This window comes from Ochotona princeps, chromosome 3 (genome assembly GCF_030435755.1).
Source record: "Ochotona princeps isolate mOchPri1 chromosome 3, mOchPri1.hap1, whole genome shotgun sequence".
Taxonomy (NCBI): Eukaryota; Metazoa; Chordata; class Mammalia; order Lagomorpha; family Ochotonidae; genus Ochotona; species Ochotona princeps.
In genome coordinates, this window is record NC_080834.1 from 27,487,455 (window position 1) to 27,505,868 (window position 18,414).

The 18,414-nt window shown below is 62.3% G+C and overlaps 2 protein-coding genes and 1 long non-coding RNA gene across 4 annotated transcripts in view; 1 reads left to right on the forward strand and 2 right to left on the reverse strand.

The window, feature by feature from the left end:
• Positions 1-3,550, forward strand: part of TMPRSS2 (transmembrane serine protease 2) — a 29,031-nt gene extending 25,481 nt beyond the window's left edge. For both annotated transcript variants that reach the window (XM_058661605.1, XM_058661606.1), the window contains exons 11-14: positions 469-564; positions 1,479-1,621; positions 1,958-2,110; positions 3,060-3,550. In XM_058661605.1, the coding sequence (XP_058517588.1) occupies positions 469-564; positions 1,479-1,621; positions 1,958-2,110; positions 3,060-3,071 (404 nt within the window). In that variant the 3' untranslated portion in view covers positions 3,072-3,550. The remainder of the gene's footprint in view (positions 1-468; positions 565-1,478; positions 1,622-1,957; positions 2,111-3,059) is intronic.
• A 2,286-nt stretch (positions 3,551-5,836) lies between these two features.
• On the reverse strand, positions 5,837-17,805 carry MX1 (MX dynamin like GTPase 1). The gene is made up of 13 exons (XM_058661603.1): positions 17,641-17,805; positions 15,754-15,946; positions 15,152-15,289; positions 14,543-14,697; positions 13,905-14,043; positions 13,293-13,491; positions 12,551-12,629; positions 10,970-11,092; positions 10,506-10,647; positions 8,458-8,616; positions 7,089-7,165; positions 6,739-6,993; positions 5,837-6,111 (listed from the first exon to the last, which is right to left on the reverse strand). Exons 1-13 carry the CDS (start codon positions 17,746-17,748, stop codon positions 5,881-5,883), a joined length of 1,998 nt encoding a protein of 665 aa, XP_058517586.1. The 5' UTR covers positions 17,749-17,805; the 3' UTR covers positions 5,837-5,880.
• On the reverse strand, positions 7,985-8,451 carry LOC131479895 (uncharacterized). The gene is made up of 3 exons (XR_009245145.1): positions 8,413-8,451; positions 8,293-8,334; positions 7,985-8,063 (listed from the first exon to the last, which is right to left on the reverse strand). It is a non-coding gene; the product is annotated as an uncharacterized LOC131479895 (long non-coding RNA).
• Positions 17,806-18,414: the final 609 nt, after the last annotated feature.

Here is an 18,414-nt window from a genome sequence, read left to right on the forward strand (position 1 = left end):
ACATTCTGAAAGCAAGCTACTTGAAAACATAATTCAAACCAGCATGCCTTAGCTTGTTAGCTTGGCCCTCCCTGGAGTCACCCAAGGACTTGTAGCTTTGAGTAGAGACAAGGCCCGGCCCACACGCTGCTGTGATGGGCTGGTGTGGACGCTCCTGTTCTGGGAATGGGTGCAGTATGCTCTGTGGACGCCATGCAGGCACCCTGGCCTGTGTGTGTGTTCCCTGTGCATGTGGCCACCTGGAGTGTCTGTGTTTGTTGGGCTCACTCAGACCTTCAGGGATAAGGCATCCGACTTTCCAGGGGCCTTCTTGCCCATTAGCAGGAGGGCCTGGCAGGGGCAGGAGGTGGGGCTTTGGGGCATTTGCAGTCAGGGTGTCTGGGAGAAAGGGCAGGGTGGAGCCAAAGGGACATGGTGGTCAGGGCTGCCGGTGCCCACCACCCACCCACCGCCATTCCTCTTCTCCAGAAGCGATCCAGCCGGTGTGTCTGCCCAACCCAGGCCTGATGCTGGAGCCCAATCAGGAATGCTGGATCTCCGGATGGGGGGCCACATACGAGAAAGGTAAGGGCCCCCAGAAGTCCCCGAATACAGAAGTGGGAGGGCTGGGCTTGAGTCCTGGTGCTGGAGCTCTGTGCCTCACTCTTCCCATCTGCTGCCTGGGAAGAATGGGGCCAGCCCTGCCAGCTGTCACTCCTGCTGTGGGAGCAATGCAGCCACAGATGCATGTTCCCGTGTTCCTGAAGGACCACCCGGCAGACAGCAGGGTGACCACAGTTGGGGAAGGATGAGCTTAGAGCTGGCCCCTGGCTCGGCTCGCTCATTGCACCCCTCTCCACAGTGCTGTCCCAGTGAGGGAGTCCTGGGGGGAGCCCAGCTCCGCTTCTCTGTGAGCCAGGAGGCTTGAAGTAGGGCATGACATGACTGACAGCTCGGATGCTGTGATTGACAGCAGGGTGCAGTTGAGGGAGAAAGGCGGGTGTAGCAGACAGGATCATAGACTGTCACACTGGCTCCGCAGGATGTGGAGGGGTGCACCAGGAGAGAGCAGGTTCCCAGGGGAGCAGGGTGGGGGGCTCTGCCATGCAGTCCTGGCTATTCCTGAGCCAAGCCAGTGATGGGCGAGCCTTGTGCCGGGAGCTAGATGGGAGGTGCAGGTGCAGAAACCAGACAGCCCAGGGAGGGGAGAGAGGAGGGGACAGAGGGCTCGCAGGGACATATCCCTGGGAATGGTCCCAGGAGGAGAGACGAAGCGAGGGAACTGTCCCACAGAACCGGCTGCGGGACAGCTCAGAGGCTGATTGCAGGATGCTCATGAGTGGGTGGGATGGGGCGGGGTCCCTGCTGGGAAGGACAACTGATCCAGGACAGGGCTCCATTTTGGGCCGGGCTACGGGAAGGAGGGAGAAGAGCGTGGTGTGCCGTGTGGTCTGGTGGGGTGGGAGGGCCCACTTCCTGATCTCTGGACACACCCCCAGGGAAGACGTCGGATGTGCTGAACGCTGCCCAGGTGCCCCTCATCGAATCCTGGAAATGCAACAGCAGATACGTCTATAACAACTTGATCACGCCCTCCATGGTCTGTGCCGGCTACCTGGAGGGGAACGTGGACTCCTGCCAGGTAATACCCTTGGGGCGAGCAGCCGGGGAGGGGTGGCCATGAGCAGGGAGGGTGGCAGCTGGGGAGGGCGGTGGCAGCAGGGGCAGCCGTGGTGGCAGCCTTCACAGAGGCCTGGTTCCGTCTCACATGGTTGGGTGCCCTCCTTATTGGAGAGACCTGGCCGGCTACTTGCTGCTGTCACATTCGGTGGAGGTCCTGTTCCAGTGACCTGTCTCTGCTGGTGGAGCCACGAGACCCTGCTCCCTGCCCCATGGGGGAGGTTCCCACTCTCCACCCCGCCTCCTGCCATGCCCCCCTGGCTTGCTGCTCTGGGTAACCCACCTGCCATGCCCCCAGGGTGACAGTGGCGGGCCCCTGGTCACAAAGAAGAACAGCATCTGGTGGCTGATTGGGGACACCAGCTGGGGCTCCGGCTGCGCACAAGCTTACAGACCAGGCGTGTATGGGAATGTGACAGCGTTCACAGATTGGATCTACCAACAGATGAGGGTAACAGCCCTGCTCCTGCTGACTCCGGCTGGGGGCCCTGGGGCCCTGGGGCCCAAGCACATCAGGGTGCAGACAGAGCCTGTCTCCCCTGACACCTGCCCTTGGCCCCGTCTCCCAGACTCCCCTGCCCCGATGCCCCCTTCCTCTCATGCCCATGCCCTGTCCTCACCACCTGCCTGCCTGTCACCTGCTGGTGCCGGGCAAAGCAGTGGATACCCCACCTGGACGGGGAGACCTCTTTCATTGCTGCCCTGCACATTTGGTGCAGCCTTGGCTGACTCAGTTTACCCATCCAACCCTGTGGTTGAAGGCCCAAGCACAGTGGGAAGGGTGGAGGTGGTGCCTCCTGCCTGGTGTGGAGGGTCTTGGGACCCTGAGACTCTGGCAGATTGGGGAGTGGGCAGAGAGGAGGTCCCTGGCAGACGGCCAGCCTGGACTGCCAGGAGCAGAGGCCCAGCCAAGTCAGGACAGGAGCCGCACTGGAACCTGCAATAAAGAATGCTTCCCCTGCGGCTGAGGCAGGGGCCTCAGTGTCCCCCCAGATGACCGCAGAGCCTAGGTTGTCAAGTGCCTTGGCTGCAGGAGGGCTCCCAGCCAGCCTGGGAGGGCGGGCAGTGTCCATCAGGGCAGAGGGTTCAGGAGCAAGTGTGCCCAGTGTCCACAGTGGGAGGGAAGCAGTACGGACTTGAGGAATAATGAACATGAGGGCCAGCTATGGTTAGGGGCTGTCTTGCACCTGCCCTCTAGCCCTGTGCACCTGATTTCCATGGCAGCTGCTGCCTGCCAGGGCCCCAGCTGCCCTGGCCAGCTCCCTGCTGGGCAGTAATTACCCTTACGATGTGCTCAGCTGCTGCGTGGTTCGCCAGAGCCTCCAGTGAGCAAAGGGAAACAGACCACTCCCCTGTCTCATTGCTCAGGAACACATTGTGTCTCTCTCCCTTCGGTGCAGGCCAACAGCTAATCCAGACGCCTTTGCCTTGATGCTGCCCATGTGGAAGCAAGGAGCCGACTCTTCCCCCAGCCGGGTGCACCTGCAGGCGAGCTCCGCCCTGTGCCTTCATTAAACCATGCCCCTGTCTGCCTGGCCCTCTCCACGTTCTGTGTGGGCAGCGGCGCCTCTCCCTCACCCTGGGGTCCTGGGGGTACGGGGAGTGCTGTGGGCATTCCAGGTTCTTGCTCAGCCCCTGAGGACACAACGGAGCCTGGACCTTTCTGCTGCAGGCAGCCAGAGGGACAGGCAGGGACTGCAGGCACCAGGGACAGAGCTGGTCCTTCTCGGTGGCCCTTCCTGACCCAGCAAGGAGACAGAGGGCAGCAGCTCTTTCCCCTGGGGCAGGGGGCGTGGATGAGGCCCTGGGAGCAGAGGGCCAGGGCTGCACAGGGACCCCACCCAGCAGTGCAGCCTCCACCTGCGCCCTGGGCAGGACCGCGTGCATGCCCCGCCCCCAGCCCCACACCTGCTTTCCCCAGGGACCCAGGCCCAAGGGGGATGGGGCTCACGTGCTTTGCTCTACCTCAGTCTGCGGGGATCCGCCTCCACCTCCCTGCGCACGCAGCCTTGCCAGGCTCATGCCAGGGAGGCCTCTCGCCAGCGGCTGTGTGGGACAGCGCCCGGGACCCTCCTGCGCCCGCCCCACGGAGAGTCCTCCCGCCCTGGGTCTCTGGTCTCCAGCTGTGCCGCCCCTGAGCTCTGGAGGTCCACTGTGAAATGCGGGAATAAAGTGTCCGTTCCTTTCTGGCGGTGAAGGCGTCTTTGGGGGCACCAGGGCTGCTGCGCCTGCCTGGTGGGGCAGGGAGGGCTGAGCTGCGCCCACCGAGGATCTGTGGGCTGTGTCCTGCAGGTGGTGCCTGTGTGGAGGTTCAGACCCCAGACCCAGCGACTCTGCTCTCCCTCTGTTCTGCCAGTCCTGAGCCCAGCGTGGGTGCAGTGTCCCTGCAGGCTCCTGGGGGAAGAGTCACACCCCCAGAAGGAGGAGGCCTGGTCCTCATCCCGGTCCCTGGGTGTGCCAGGGATTGGGGAGGTGGCACAGGTTGGCCCCCTGAGGTCAGGGGCTGTGATGGTTCTGTGGGAGAGGGAAGACCCACCCTAAGTGAGAGTGGCAGCCCACGCTGCAGCCCCGGTGCCCTGCAGCTCTGCTGAGCCCGCAGGCTGTGCCATCTCCTGGGTCCGTCCTTGGGTGCAGGGACACAAGTGCCTGCCAGGCCCCGGACACCCCACTTCCTTGTGTGGTGAGGGTGCTGCCGGGGCCCTGCCTGCCTGCCTGATTGCACAGCCAGCCCAGTCCCGGGGCAGGTACACACCCACAGCCCTGACCCTAGCAGAATGAGTGGCGTCCAAGGAGACAGGTGTCCTTGGAGGCCTGGCCCCACCCTCCCAGGCTGAGGACCCCATTGGCTAGCCTTACACACGGTCCGGGTCTGAGGCTGGCAGTGGTGCAACAGGTTATCTATGACCCCCTATATTCCATCTGGGCAGCAGTTCGAGTCCTGGCTGCTCCACTCCAATTCAGCCCCCTGCTTGTGGCCTGGGAGAGTAGCAGAGGACGGCCCAAGAGCTCGGATGCCTTCCACCAATGTGGGAGACCCAAATGGGGTTCCGGAGTCCGGTCTTCAGGCTGGCCCAGTCCTGGTTGTGGCCATTTTGGAAGTGAACTAGCGGGTGCAAGATCTCTGTCTCCCTTTCTCTGTAACTCCTTCAAATCCTAAATGAAGGGGAAGGTGGATGGGGAAGCCAAGCGCCTGGGCACGGACTAGAATGGGTGCTTGTGCCCTTCATGGCAGGAACAGGGCACTGCCTGAGGCAGGTGGGGCAGGGAGGGAGGCTTCCACAGCAGCTTTTAGAGGGAACCCACTGCTGGGACTGGCCTGCCCAGGGCAAGGATAGAGGGTGTGCCCATGAAGACGACCAGTGGACAGCACTTTGAGTTCTTAGATGTGCTACGAAAAAGCCCTGGGTCAGCACCTACAGGTGGGCGGTTAGCACAGGGTGGGCACCGGCACCCCGCTGTGCCCGTGCACTGGCCTCTGTCTGCTGGGGCCTTCTCTTGTCAACAGATTTCTTGCTTTGTCCATGGGTCATGGATAAGCAGAGTCAGAAGGGAGCTGGGGCGGAGGGGCTGTCGGGGAGGGGGCGGTGCTGCTGTCTCAGCCCATTGCTGCGGTCACCCACAGGGTTGGCCAGAGTGGGTGAGCTGTCCCCTGCCCTGGAGTGTCCAGAGCTTGTCCATGACCTGGATGTCCTGGTACCAAGGCTGGCATCACCCCGCCAGAGTCCCTGGGGGCGTGGCTCCTTGCTGACCCCTCCGTGGCATCAGCATTCCAGCCTCTCTCCTCCCATTGGCTCCGCCCCCACCCCAGTCCAGCTGTATCACCTGTTCTCCAGCCACCAGCAAGGAGGCGCAGGAGGGACAGGGTACCTGTGTCTGGTCCTCACCCCATCCTGCCTGGCCTGGTGGGAGTCTTGAAGACTCAGCAAGCCCCTTTAGGGCTTTTCAGGGTCACCAAGTGACTTCTGCCTTCCAGGGACACTAGGGTTCCTGGCTCTGCTGGGGCCACGAGTCACCCCCTCCCCTGCTCCCCGTTCCCCTCCAACACCCAGAACAGCTGAGTCCTGCCAGCGGTTTCTTCCCCACTGGCACCGCAGCTGCTTCTACTGCCGGCCTCCCCCACCCCGCAGCACACCGGCTAGCTGCTGTGTGTTTATTACAGCCGTGGACGGGTGGGGGACGGAGGTGGGGTGCTTCCTGCACCTGCAGACCCGTTGCCCTGGGTCAGCCTGGGAACTTGGCGAGCTGGCGCCGGGCCTGGGCCAGCCGCGAGAGCCGCTCCTTGAGGTACTTCCTCTTGGTGCTGGTGTCGTGGCGTTCCTGCAGCAGCCAGCCGCAGGCGTCCTTGTCCTGCAGCAGCTGCAGCATGGCCGTCTGCAGCTGCCGCCCGTAGGTGTGCAGGACGAAGAACTGCACCACCATAGGGATGTGGCTCGAGATGCGGGTGCCGGCCTCCTGGGAGGGAGAGGGCACTGGGATGAGCGGGGCGGGGAACAGGATGTGGATGGCACCCGGGGAGGTCAGGGGTGGCTCTCCCCACCGTGGACTGTGCTGCTTATGGCAGGGGTGAAAGTAGGGGTCACCTGCTGCTGTGGGTGACCAGCTGCCCGGGACATGCTGGACACATGGCTCTTTTGTGTTCCTCGAAACTATGCCTGTGTGCCCAGTGTGCCTACTCACGAGTGTGAGCCACCAGGGATTGCGCTAGGTGGAGTAGAGGCAGCTGTGCAGCCCTGCGGCCCCTCACCTGGCTGTACTCACACCTGTGACGTTGGCCGAGAGCCGCACTGCCCACGGTGGCCTCCCGCTGCAGCCCAGGCCTGTTCTGAGGGCAGACCTCCACCCACAGCCACTGCTCAAGCCCCCAGAGCTCCAGGCTGTCGTGAGGCATCTGGTCTCCCATGCCTGCCTTCTCTGGCCAGCAGCTGACCTGAGCCCAGCTGTGCTCCCACCCCCTGCCTGAGGAATCCCACTGCACTGTGGCTGATCCAGGACACGGCTCCTGCTGGCCGAGCCACCCTGGGCTGTGTGCACAGGGCTTGCCCAGGACAGTCCCCAGGGGCCCTGGCTCTGCCGGCTCACCTGGTGGTAGGCAATCAAGTGCTCCAAGATTTCGGTCATTGTGGACTCCTCTGCAGAGTGGGTTTCAGTGGACTTGTTCCTCTGCAGAGTGGATTTATGCGAGCGTTCTTCCTCCGCCTCCTTCTCTCTGACCTTCTTCAGGGCACCCCGGTACACCTGGTCCTGGCAGTAGACCACCTGCTCCATCTGGAAGTTCTGCCGGATGACCCTCTCCGCCTCCTTCTCCTGCTCTGAGCTGATGTCCTCAATTTTGATCTGTGAGGATAGGAACGACAAACAAGTGTCTCTCAGGAATAAGCTCGTCACAGCTCTGCGTCTGGGGACCACACCTGCCCTGGGTTGGGTCTCACCTTGGTGGTTCTGTGCAGGTTGGAGAACCCGCAGAAGCTCTTCTCTGAGACCACTGTGAAGGCTTTCCGCACCAGATCTGAGAGCAAAGCAGGAGAACTGATACAGTGTGGGGAGGGGCCACAGGCAGGGGAGGGGCCACAGGCAGCGCAGGTGCCAAGACACAGTGTCAGAGGTACAGTTCCTGTCCCCTGCCCCGCCCCCGGCCAGGACCCCAGCTCCTGGCTCAGGACTTGGCAGGTCCTCAGTCATGCTGACAGCCCCTTGTGCATGGGGAAGGACCAAGGGAAATGCGACAGTCTGGGCACCAAGGGATTCCAGAAATCCACAGAGCTCCCTGAGGATGCCCACAGGGTTTGCTCTTAGATCCTGTGTGCACAGTGCTGGGTGCATCTGCTATGCTGTGCACTGAGAACAGAGAAAGTCACAAAAGTATGTCACCTGTCCCTCCCACCTGTCCACACTACACTCATCTGTCCCCTGTCTATGCCAATCACCTGTCCCCTGTCCACACTCACCTGTCTCCTGTCCACTAGTCCCCTGTCCACACCCCCTCACCTGTCCCCTGTCCGCACCCACCTGTCTCCTGTGCACACCACACCTACCTGTCCCCTGTCCACGCCACACTCACCTGTCCCCTGTCCACACTCACCTGTCCCCTGTCCACACCCACCTGTCCCCTGTCCACACCCGCCTGTCCCCTGTCCACACTCACCTGTCCCCTGTCCACGCCACACCCACCTGTCCCCTGTCCACACCTGTCCCCTGTCCACACTCACCTGTCCCCTGTCCACGCCACACCCACCTGTCCCCTGTCCACCCCACACCTACCTGTCCCCTAACCACGCCACACTCACCTGTCCCCTGTCCACCCCACACCCACCTGTCCCCTGTCCACCCCACACTCACCTGTCCCCTGTCCACGCCACACCCACCTGTCCCCTGTCCACACCCACCTGTCCCCTGTCCACACCCACCTGTCCCCTGTCCACGCCACACCCACCTGTTCCCTAACCACGCCACACCCACCTGTCCCCTGTCCACGCCACACCCACCTGTCCCCTGTCCACGCCACACCCACCTGTCCCCTGTCCACGCCACACCCACCTGTTCCCTAACCACGCCACACCTACCTGTCCCCTAACCACGCCACACCCACCTGTCCCCTGTCCACACCCACCTGTCCCCTGTCCACGCCACACCCACCTGTCCCCTGTCCACACCCACCTGTCCCCTGTCCACACCCACCTGTCCCCTGTCCACGCCACACCCACCTGTCCCCTAACCACGCCACACCCACCTGTCCCCTGTCCACGCCACACCCACCTGTCCCCTGTCCACCCCACACCCACCTGTCCCCTGTCCACCCACCTGTCACCGTGTGCAGCATGAGCAGAGCTGGCTCCTGCAGGGCTTTGATCTGGTGTTTTATAATTGTCTCGAACGTCCTGAAGTTCACAAAGCCTGGCAGCTCTCTGCCGCGGTACTGGTTCTCAAACTTCCAGACCTGTTTGTGTATCTCTCTGAAACCTGCAGCAGGAAAGAGCGGCGTGGAGTCGTACACAGTCCCCGGCTCCAGGCTGGCAGCATGGCGGTGAGGAAGCCCAGAATCCAGCCAGTCCAGTTTGTATGCCAAGCAGTGCCTGGGGCGTGGGGCAGATGTAGATTTCCCTGCACCCCTGGCCCCAGGCTGGCAGTGCAGAGGGGACAGTAGTGGAGCAGACCTGGGGCGACCTTGCCTGGGCCCTGCACCGTGGCCTGCAGCCGGGAGCACCCTAACTGCAGGGTGTGTCAAGCCTGCCCCTACTCGGCGCAACGAAGCACTCCACAGTCTTCCTCGCCCTGTTGAAGGGACACGCAGCCTCTGGAGCGAGAGGACCCTGCTTCCATGCTCACACTCACAGCCAAGGCGCGCTCTGAAATCCCCCAGGAGCCTGAGCGCCAGCCTCACTACACCCCCCCCCCCCCCAGAGCTCAGACAGCTGCACCTTCCCCGCTACGTGGTCTCCTTGTGGTTTCTTTAAACCATGACAGCAAGTGTCGGCAGTGGGCTTCCGCCGAGGGTGGGCTGGGGAACAGGGGTGTCAGACGGGGTGTCCCTAAGTGTTAACTGGAGAGGGAGCTGCCAGATGGAGCAGTTAGAGTTTCCTTAGTCTCTGCCTGTGTGAGAAGCCACTTAGCTGGGACTACGGCCCAACAAAGGAAAAGAAAGCACACACACACACACAGCGTGGCCACACCCTCACAAACTCCTGTCTCCAAGAATCTATGAAGAAACGGCAGCTGCTTGCTTGCTGCCTGTTGAAGGAGCGTCCACACAGGCGTCAACCGGGAAGGGCCTGCGGGCACAGACCCCCAGCTTGCCAACAAGATGGGTGCCGGCAGAGAAAACTCATGCAGGATCCACTAACGTGGGCTCTGGAGCTTCTACGCTTCCTGTATGCAGCCCCTCCTGCCGGTGTGGGGGACGCACACCTCGGGGGGCCTCTTACTTCTGGACACAAGTGTTCTGGCAGCATCCCTGTAGACTCCAGGGCGCAGCTGCGTACGTGCCTTTTGGAACCACCGTTGAGGAAAGCCCACTGGAGCCCTGAGCAGGTGCATTCAGACCTGTCCACGGCGCCAGAGGGGCTAAGGAGGCCGGGTGGGCTGAAGCCACTGTTGGCCAGCCCTGTGTACACTCTCCCTGTAGGGTCCTCTGACATCAGAGGCATGCTTCCCTGCCAGGGACAACAACAGGATGCCTGGGGCTTGTGTCTTGCTCTTGGGCCCTCCTCACCCCAGCCAACCGGCTCTTGGACTGTGACCAGATGTGCTACTGAAGGCTCACTGCTTTTGTACCCCAGTTCCAGGGTCAAAAACTGACAGCCTGGGACTGGCAGGGTAGCCTGGAGGATAAAGTCCTTGACTTGAACGTGCCGAGATCCCATGTGGCTGCCGGTCATATCCTGGTGGGCCAGCTTTCCATTGAGCTCCATGCTTGTGGCCTGGGAGAGCAGTGCAGGATGGCCCAAAGCCTTGGGACCCTGCACCCGCGTGGGAGACCTGGAAGAGGCTCCTGGCTCCTGAAACAACCCTGGACATTGCAGTCGCTTGGGGAATGAATCAAAGGACAAAGACTTCCTCTCTGTCTCTCTTCCTCTCTGTATATCAGACTTTGAAATAAAAAATAAATCATAAAAAAACCCTGAAACACCGTGGGCTGAGGCTAGGAGTGGGGTGTCTCTGGGCAGCCTCCAGGTCACAGGGCTCTGCCCTTGCCCACCTGCCCAGCCAGAGGCCACCACTAGGCAGTGATCTCTGGGACCCACACGAGCCCGACCCAGACAGGGATCCGCAGCAGAAGGGAGCTGGCCCTTCCAGGCCGTCCATCAGTCACACCCACCTGGCTCTGGGTGGGCTCCTGAGTGACCACTCACCTTCCTTAAAATTGTCCTCGATCACAGTGTTCCACCTGGAGAACTCCTTCCTCAGCTTGGTGAAGAGCCGGCTGTCCTTCTCCCCGACCACCTCCTCCCCTTGTATCAGAGCCGTGATGTCCTGATTAAAGGCACTGATTTTCTGCCAAGAGAAGCCCCAGGATGAGCAGAGGCGCCAAGCGTGCACCAGGCTGGTGTGCTTGCAGGGTGGGGGGCTGGGAAGGAGGGGAGCTGGGAAGGAAGAGGCGCTGGCCTTAAGCCCGCCCACACCCGACCACCCTGGGCTGTGACTGCTCGGGGCTACAGCCAATGAAGGAGACCCTCCTCAGGCAGGCCCGCCTCCCGAGCGACGCCCTCCCTTTCCACTGGCTCTCCGACTAAGAGGGCAGAAAGCCATGCGGGCGAGGCCCCGCCCCTCCCCGGCAGGCAGCAGGGCCTTGGGCTCCAGCAGGTGCATGGCTCACGTCTATGAGAAAGACGAGCCGTTCGCTGGAGTCTTCGGGGATGTCCACACCGTATTTGTGCAGCTCCTCTGTGCATCTGTCGTGATTCTCCTTGATCTTCTGTTCCAACAGCGGCAGGGGTTTCTGTGAAGGAGGGGGTGACCGAATGTCTGGGCGTGGGCAGCGATGGCCAGCCTGGGTCCTCGTACACAGCCACGCCCCTCCCAAGGGTGGTCCTGAAGGCCAGGAGAGGCCAGAGTACCCCAGGGGCCTGTTTGACTGGAAAAAGCTCCTGCCCCAGGACCAATTCCTTGGAAGTCCTGCAAAAGAAACTCCAGAACAATCTACATCTGGAAACTTCCAGAACTACAATGGGGACTTCCACTCTTGACATCACAGGTCCAGCCCATGCTGCCCACATCGATGCCCGCCAGTGAGTGGCCATGACTGTGAGTGACTCTAAGGTCGTGGCCAAGGGACAGCAGCCAGCCAGGACCGGAATTGGAAAGCAACCAGAGGCCAGTCTGGGCCTTGGCTCCAGTGCAGGGAGGGCAGCCTGACTGGCTGCAGAGGCCAGGGTGGAGCCCAGCGATGGCCCCACCTCCTGCACATGGGGGTGGGGTCGGGCAGGAGCTCTCACCCCCCACCTGGCTCAGCCACATCACCCTGCTGTGCCAGCTCCCTGGACCCTTGTAGGGATGCTCTGGGTGGCAGGGCAGGGCCCAGGGCACCAAGGCTGCAGGCCTGGCAGGCATCAAGCTCACAAGCCAACAGGAAGTCTGGCAGAAGCTGCCTTCACGCTGGGGCATGTGAGCACCCGGGCCCGCACAGGGAGACTGGTGGCAGACACAGAGGTGTGGGCCCAGCCAGGCCCTCCCTGAGACTGGGACATCAGAGGCCAAAGGACACCAGCTGCTGAGACAGGGAGGCCTGGGGAGGCCCAGGCTGCCTGGGGGACCCACTCTTGTCAAGGTGACCGCGGAGCCACCACACCTACAGGCCCGACACCCGCTGCCCAAGACAAGACTCGTGCCCTCTCGGCTCCATGCTCTGGGTCAGCTGCGTCTCTGCTCTCTGGCAGAACCCTGGGCATTGGTATGTCACAGGATCGCTGGATTGCTGAGTCCTGCGCTCCTGGCAGAGCCCTTGGTACCAGCCCTTGGTCCCAGGTGGGCTGGCTCCCTCTCTGAGGCCAGGGACGCCCTGGCAGAGTCCTTGGCAACAACCCTTGGTCCCAGGCAGGCTGGAACCCTAACTGAGGCCAGGGATGCCCTGGCAGAGCCCTTGGTACCAGCCCTTGGTCCCAGGCAGGCTGGGACTCTGAGGCCGGGGATGCCCTGGCAGAGCCTTTGGTACCAGCCCTTGGTCCCAGGCGGGCTGGGTCCCTCTCTGAGTCCTGGGGCCCCTGGCAGAGCCCTTGGTCCCAGGCGGGCTGAGTCCCTCTCTGAGTCCAGGGCACCCTGGCAGAGCCCTTGGTCCCAGGCGGGCTGGGTCCCTCTCTGAGTCCAGGGCACCCTGGCAGAGCCCTTGGTCCCAGGCGGGCTGGGTCCCTCTCTGAGTCCAGGGCACCCTGGGGAGACCGCCCCCCCCCCGGGTTCTTACACAGATGTGCTCGATCAGCTCCGTGCTCAGTCTCTCGGCCAGGCAGGGCACCGTGGCCCGCCCTTCCTCCAGAAGAACCCTGGGCCAGAATGCAGAGGGACGTCACTGGAGGGAGCGCTGGAGCCAGACCTGCCGGGCTAGGCTGGCACTCAGCTCAGCTCTGAGGACACTGAAGGCCGAGCTGCAGTGCCCTGGGGGATGTCACCCCTGTGTTGACCCCAGCCTGGGGTGTCCTGAACATGCCCAGAGACACATGTGGGTCTGTTCTGCTAACACAGCTGCCCCGTGCTCTGAGTGGCACATGTGTGCAAGCCCACACACACACAGACCTGTTCTGCTAACACAGCTGCCCCCCTTGCCCTAGGCAGTACACATGTGCAAGGGCTCTCCCTCCCTCTCCCTCACACACACACACACACACTCTGCTACTGGTGTGCTCCTCGGGCTGGGCAGAGGCACACCTGGCCCAGGTGTGTGCTTGCTTGCAGCTGCAGGAAACACACAGACGCACCCCCACTCTGCATGCATGTATGTCCCAGCTGAGCTCCGGTGAGGCTGGCCCACAGCCCGGGAGCACGGTGCAGGACGACGGCTCAGGGACAGGAACTTGGGCGTCAGCCTCTGCACCTGCTGCTACGCGAGTCCCTCACTCACCGCCCAAGACCTTCACATCACACCCACGCACGCGCACAGCAGCACCCTGCAGCCCTGGCTGTGCACGAGCCCAGAGCCCCACTCCCACCTGAAGTGTGAGTGATCCTCAAAGAAGGCCTGCTCCCTCTGCAGAGCCTGGGCCAGGCTCAGCTGCTCCTGGATGTCCTGCTGGCCGCGGCACTTGACCACCAGGTAGCCCTTCTTCAGGGGGAACACCAGGTTCCGCACCACGTCCACCACCTTGTCCTCCGTGCCTCTGTCCACCAGGTCAGGCTTCGTCAGGATGCCTGCAGGCCACGCACCTATATCAGCGCTGCTTCCCGGCTCCACGCTGAGGCACGGCCAGGCTGACACCCAGACACCGCCTCCAGGGTTCCTCCCCGCCTTGCTTGTGGGAGATGAGGCTCCCAGAGAGCCCAGGGTCCTGCCCTGGGGAGAGAGGCAGGGCTGCCCCCTGCAGGCAGCCAGGGCCACATCCCTTCTCCCAGGCCCCTGATGGACAGGCCACTCTGTCCCCGTACGGTGCATTCTGACACCACAGGATGAGTCTCCCCATGTCTCTGAGGTCGCCCAGCAGCACTGCTGTCCTGTGGACCCCGCGGGCTCCAACCTCAGGTGCACCTGTGCAGTTGACCCCTGCTGGACACAGTGCCCCACCTCACAGCAACCCCGGCTTTCTGAGGCTCAGCTCCTAGCTCACCTATGGTCCGGTCCCCGTCGGGGTCCACCTCCTGGGCCATGCTCAGTGCCTCCGTGGTGGCGATGTCCACGTTGCAGGGCACCACCACCAGGTTGATGGTCTCCTGCCTCTGGATGTAGCTCCGGATGAGCGCCTTGATCTACAGAGAGGGAAGTTGTGAACGGGGCCCTGTCAGGCCGGGGAGAGTTCCTGGGGCCTGGCCCGGCTCAAGGCCGAGGGTGCCCAGAGCAGCACCTGCAGGGACAAGAGCCCGAGGGACCTGCAGGACACAGTGAGGCAGGCTGAGCTCTGCAGGGACACGTGGCTGAGCCTGCCCACACCACGGGGGGCAGCTAGTGGGAGTTCCTGGACATGCCATATGTCCTTCCAGAGCAAACTCAGGCTCTGCCCCTGGCCATGTCAGCAGGGAGTCCCCGGCCAATGCCAGCCCTGTCTTCACGGTGGTTCTGCCCCTTGTCAGCCCTTTCTGCATTAAGGCCCCACCCCTGGCCCTGTCTGTAGTGAGGTTCTGCCCGTTTGGTCTTCACAGAGGCTCAGCCCTAGCTCTGTCTGCAGGGAGGCTTCCTTCCTGTAGCACTGAACCAAGAGGTGCCCGATGCCTTCCCTCTGCCCACCCAGCCCAGGCACGAGCATCTCACCTGCCTTCCAATGTCAGCAGGCTGATTGCCCACGGCCACCCGGGTGATGCCAGGGAGGTCGATGAGTGTCAGATCCGGGACGTCTGGGGAGCTGACCTCCAGGTTGATAAGCTCCGCACTGATGCCCAGGCCTTTCCCGGCAATCATGTCCTGGGCTGAGGAAGAGACACGGGGGACACTCGAGGCACTCAGGGTGGGGCCACCTGCTGCTGTGGCCCCTGGTGCCAGGGATGGGCAGGTTGGCAGCACCTCACTCTCCCAGGTGGAGCCTAAGGCCCCAGGACTGCTCCGTGGGCTCCCTGCCTGTGGCTGCAGCCCTCTGTCCTCACGGGCCCGTGTGTCCCTGTCCTCAATAGGGCAGGGACTTCCTGTGGTCACCTGATCCCACCCATGGCATCCCAAGGCAAGGGGAACCAGGAGCAGGGATGCCCCAGGACACTCAGCAGTGACTGGACAAAAAGGTAGAGGAAGAAAACCCCCAGGGGCTGAGTGTATCCTGCACATTGGGTCCCCAAGTGCATTACACAGGTCCAGGAGGGGGTGGCGTCTCGGGAGCCCCGTCCCAGCACCTGAGGGTGGCCCACAGGTGAGGATAAGGCACGCACTCACCTTTGCGGATCTCCTGTTCCACCTGCGCCGGCTCCAAGATGTCCACCTCCTCGTCCTGGTAGCTGACCTTGCCCATCCACTCACTGTCCGGTGGCAGCTTCTTCAGCTTCAGCACCAGGGGACAGCGCGTGACAATGCCTACGGGCCAGGCCAGCTCAGCCCTGCAGGCGACCCTCGGGGCCTCCAACATATATGGCCACCCCTCGGGGACAGTGACATGGACAACATTCTGGTCACACTGTGCGTGACACATCCGATGTGCGTGACCAGAGCAGCAGGCATCTGCACCACGCAGCAGGGCCTGTTCACTGTTGGGTGTTTGCTAGCACCTTTGGGCTGCCTGGTCCTAGTCCTACAGGACCGTGAGGACCATGCACTTGAAGTGGTAGGTGGGGACATCAGGGACGCTGTTGCACAGAGCAAAGGCCATGTGAGGGCAAGGTGAGGAGGTGGACGGGGCAGGCCATGGACAAAGCTTGGACACAAGCTGGCCAGGACTGTGAACTTCCCCTCTATAGAAATGTGTGAGCAGCTGCTTCCAGGCTCCCTGTCTGTGTGAGCTCTGGGGGACCCCGAGAGGGAGGAGCAGAATCATGTCTCACCGCTGCCCCTGGGGAGGGCCACGCCCGAGAGAGCCTCCAGCACGGAGCTCTTGCCAGAGCTCTGGTCCCCGATGACGGCGATGGCGGGCAGGGCCAGGTCCTGCTCCACGCCCAGGGCCCGCAGGGAGTCGATGAGGTCCATGCACGGGCGCACCTTCTGCTCGTACTGCGTGCACAGGTTCTTCTCAAGCCCCTGGAGGAGCGAAAGCAGGAACTTCTGTGGCAGGTGCAGGTGGCATGCACCAGATACCCTGGAAGCAGGTGATGGAAACTCCCCAGGAGTCACAGAGCAGGAGAAACAAACGTCCACGGTGGGATGCTCGGGACCAAACCTCATGAACATAAACCCAAACCCAAGAAGTCCAAGGAACCTCCAGCCTGGAATCGCAAAGGAACCTGCAACCAGGCACACGGAATCACATGGCTCAGGGCCAGGCTCAAACACACAGCCCGAATCTCAGCCGTAGCATGCCAGGTTGCAGTCAGAGCTGCGATGTGAGATGGACAGCAGATGCTCACAGAGCCGCGTCAGCTGGGGAGACAGTGGGATGATGCTCACATCTGTAAAATTCCTGGGAGTCTCAAGGCAGAGAAAATGCCTCTCAACACACACGTGGAATGTGGAAGAATGAATTCATCAGTGCTGACTTGCAGCCCAGAAAGTGTGAACGGAGACCTACCCGCAGGGAGCAGGGAGCCCACCGAACCGGAATTCTCATCTCAGGTGGGAGGAAGCAGTGGCTGACTCACCTCCCCAGTACACATGCTTGTGGGACAATGGACTGTCTGAGCCCAAAGATGAGACGTGGTAGGGTTTCTGATAGGGGAAGAGCCTGCCAAGGCTGTGATGGGAAAACCATGTTTCTATTGGGGTCTTCATCTGCACAGAACAGAAGTAGGTAGACCTACTCAGTGAGCGGCACCTACTATGTGCATGCAAAGTTACATGTAATGAAACCAACCAGGGGAAATGAGATTGTCAGGCAAACCTGGTGACCCCAAAAGAAGGCAGGAAAACTCACGGTGGGAATGAAGCCCAGAAGAGACAAACTGCTAGGATGACTCAAGCCCAGTTACAGTGCACATGGACTCTGAATGGCCGAAACGCCCTCAGGTGGCCACACAGGCTTTGATGACAAACAGGGAGCCAGCAGGACCCGACATCCCTCAGTGTCCTAAAGCTACGGCAACCCACACAGCGTGCTGCCAGTGTAGGCACGAAGAGAAGCCATGGACCAGAACAGGCATCCTGGAACCCAAGGCCACTGGGGTGCTGGGGTGCAAGGTCAGGGCCAGGTGAGTTTCCCAAGTCCTTGAATGTGTGAGCATCACGTGCCATCTGTGTGGGACATGAAGGCCCAGCTGAACCAGCTGACCATGGCTTCACACGCGCGAACACAATGGGGCACCCTCTGGGGGCCTGGCCAGCAGTCACAGCGGCTCCTCCCCCTCAACATAAGCAACAATTCCCAGCTTCCAGTGGAAAGCCAGGCTGCAGACAGACAGCAACACGAACCCCCAAGGCCCTGGCTCGAGTCAGGGCAGAGACCCAGCATGTGGCCGGCATGTGGTTCCTAGCAGCAAGTTCTGGATTCTGGGGCACGCAGCTCCACAAGCTCTCCGAGGGCTGGAGCAGAGGCTGAGCCGGGGCTGGGCAGCGGCCCCGAGCTCCTCAGACCCAAGGCCTGCCCAGTCCTGCCTCAGCCGACCACATGCCCCAGAGCCAGGGTGCCTGGGCAGCCAGTCAGCTCAGGCCGTCGGCCTGCACTTGGGTCTCGAACAAGGAGAGGACAGGATGCAGGAAGGCGGCCGCACGCTGATGAAGGGGCAGCCCTCAGCAGGACACGCTCCACCTACCGGGACGGCACCTGCGGGGCGGCCACCTACCTCCGGCTGCTTTTTCTCCGCTGGGTGAGCATCTCCATTGGTCATCACAGCACTGGATTCAGGACCTGAATCAAGATTGGTGGTTCCCTCTCCAGACTGCACCATCATCTCGCGGTGTCTGCGGCGTTTCCTGCGACTCGTTGAGCTGATCAGAAAGGCGGCATTAGCAACCCTGGCACACCCCACCCAGCTGCTGGTCCCCGGCTGACGCACAGCCCAGACACCCCTTGCCCTCCCCACTCCGAGCAGGCACTGGGCTCTGGGCTCTGCACACTTCATGCAGGAAGCTCAGGGGCAGGGCGTCCTCACATTGCCCAGGAGTTTGCCAGCATCCCGCGCACCTGCTACACCATCCCCCTGCACTGAGGAGGTTCACCAGCCCAGGGGGCCTGGGGAGGACCCTGAGGGGCAGGTCCTGGCTCTCAGCCCCACACAGGGCTCCAGGGCCTCACCTATCCCTGTGTGTGCGGGATAGTGAGCCAGACAGCAGGTGCCTCTCCCCCAACCTGTGCCCCTCCTTCCAGCTCTGCGACCCTGGCTGCTGCAGACCCCACTGGGCAGAAGCTGTGCCCCCTTCCCACAGGCCTGGAGTTCTCTCCCAAGGTCAGAGGCAGGGAGGGGAGCCACTGCCCAGGTGTGAGAGGCACTGCCCCTGAAACCTGGATCTAGGCATCCGACCTGGAGCTGTGCAGGCTGCTGCCCAGGACCCACCTCGGTGAGGCCCACAGAGGCCCTGGGCACCTGGGGTTGTGCCCTTGTGGAGTGCCCTCAGCT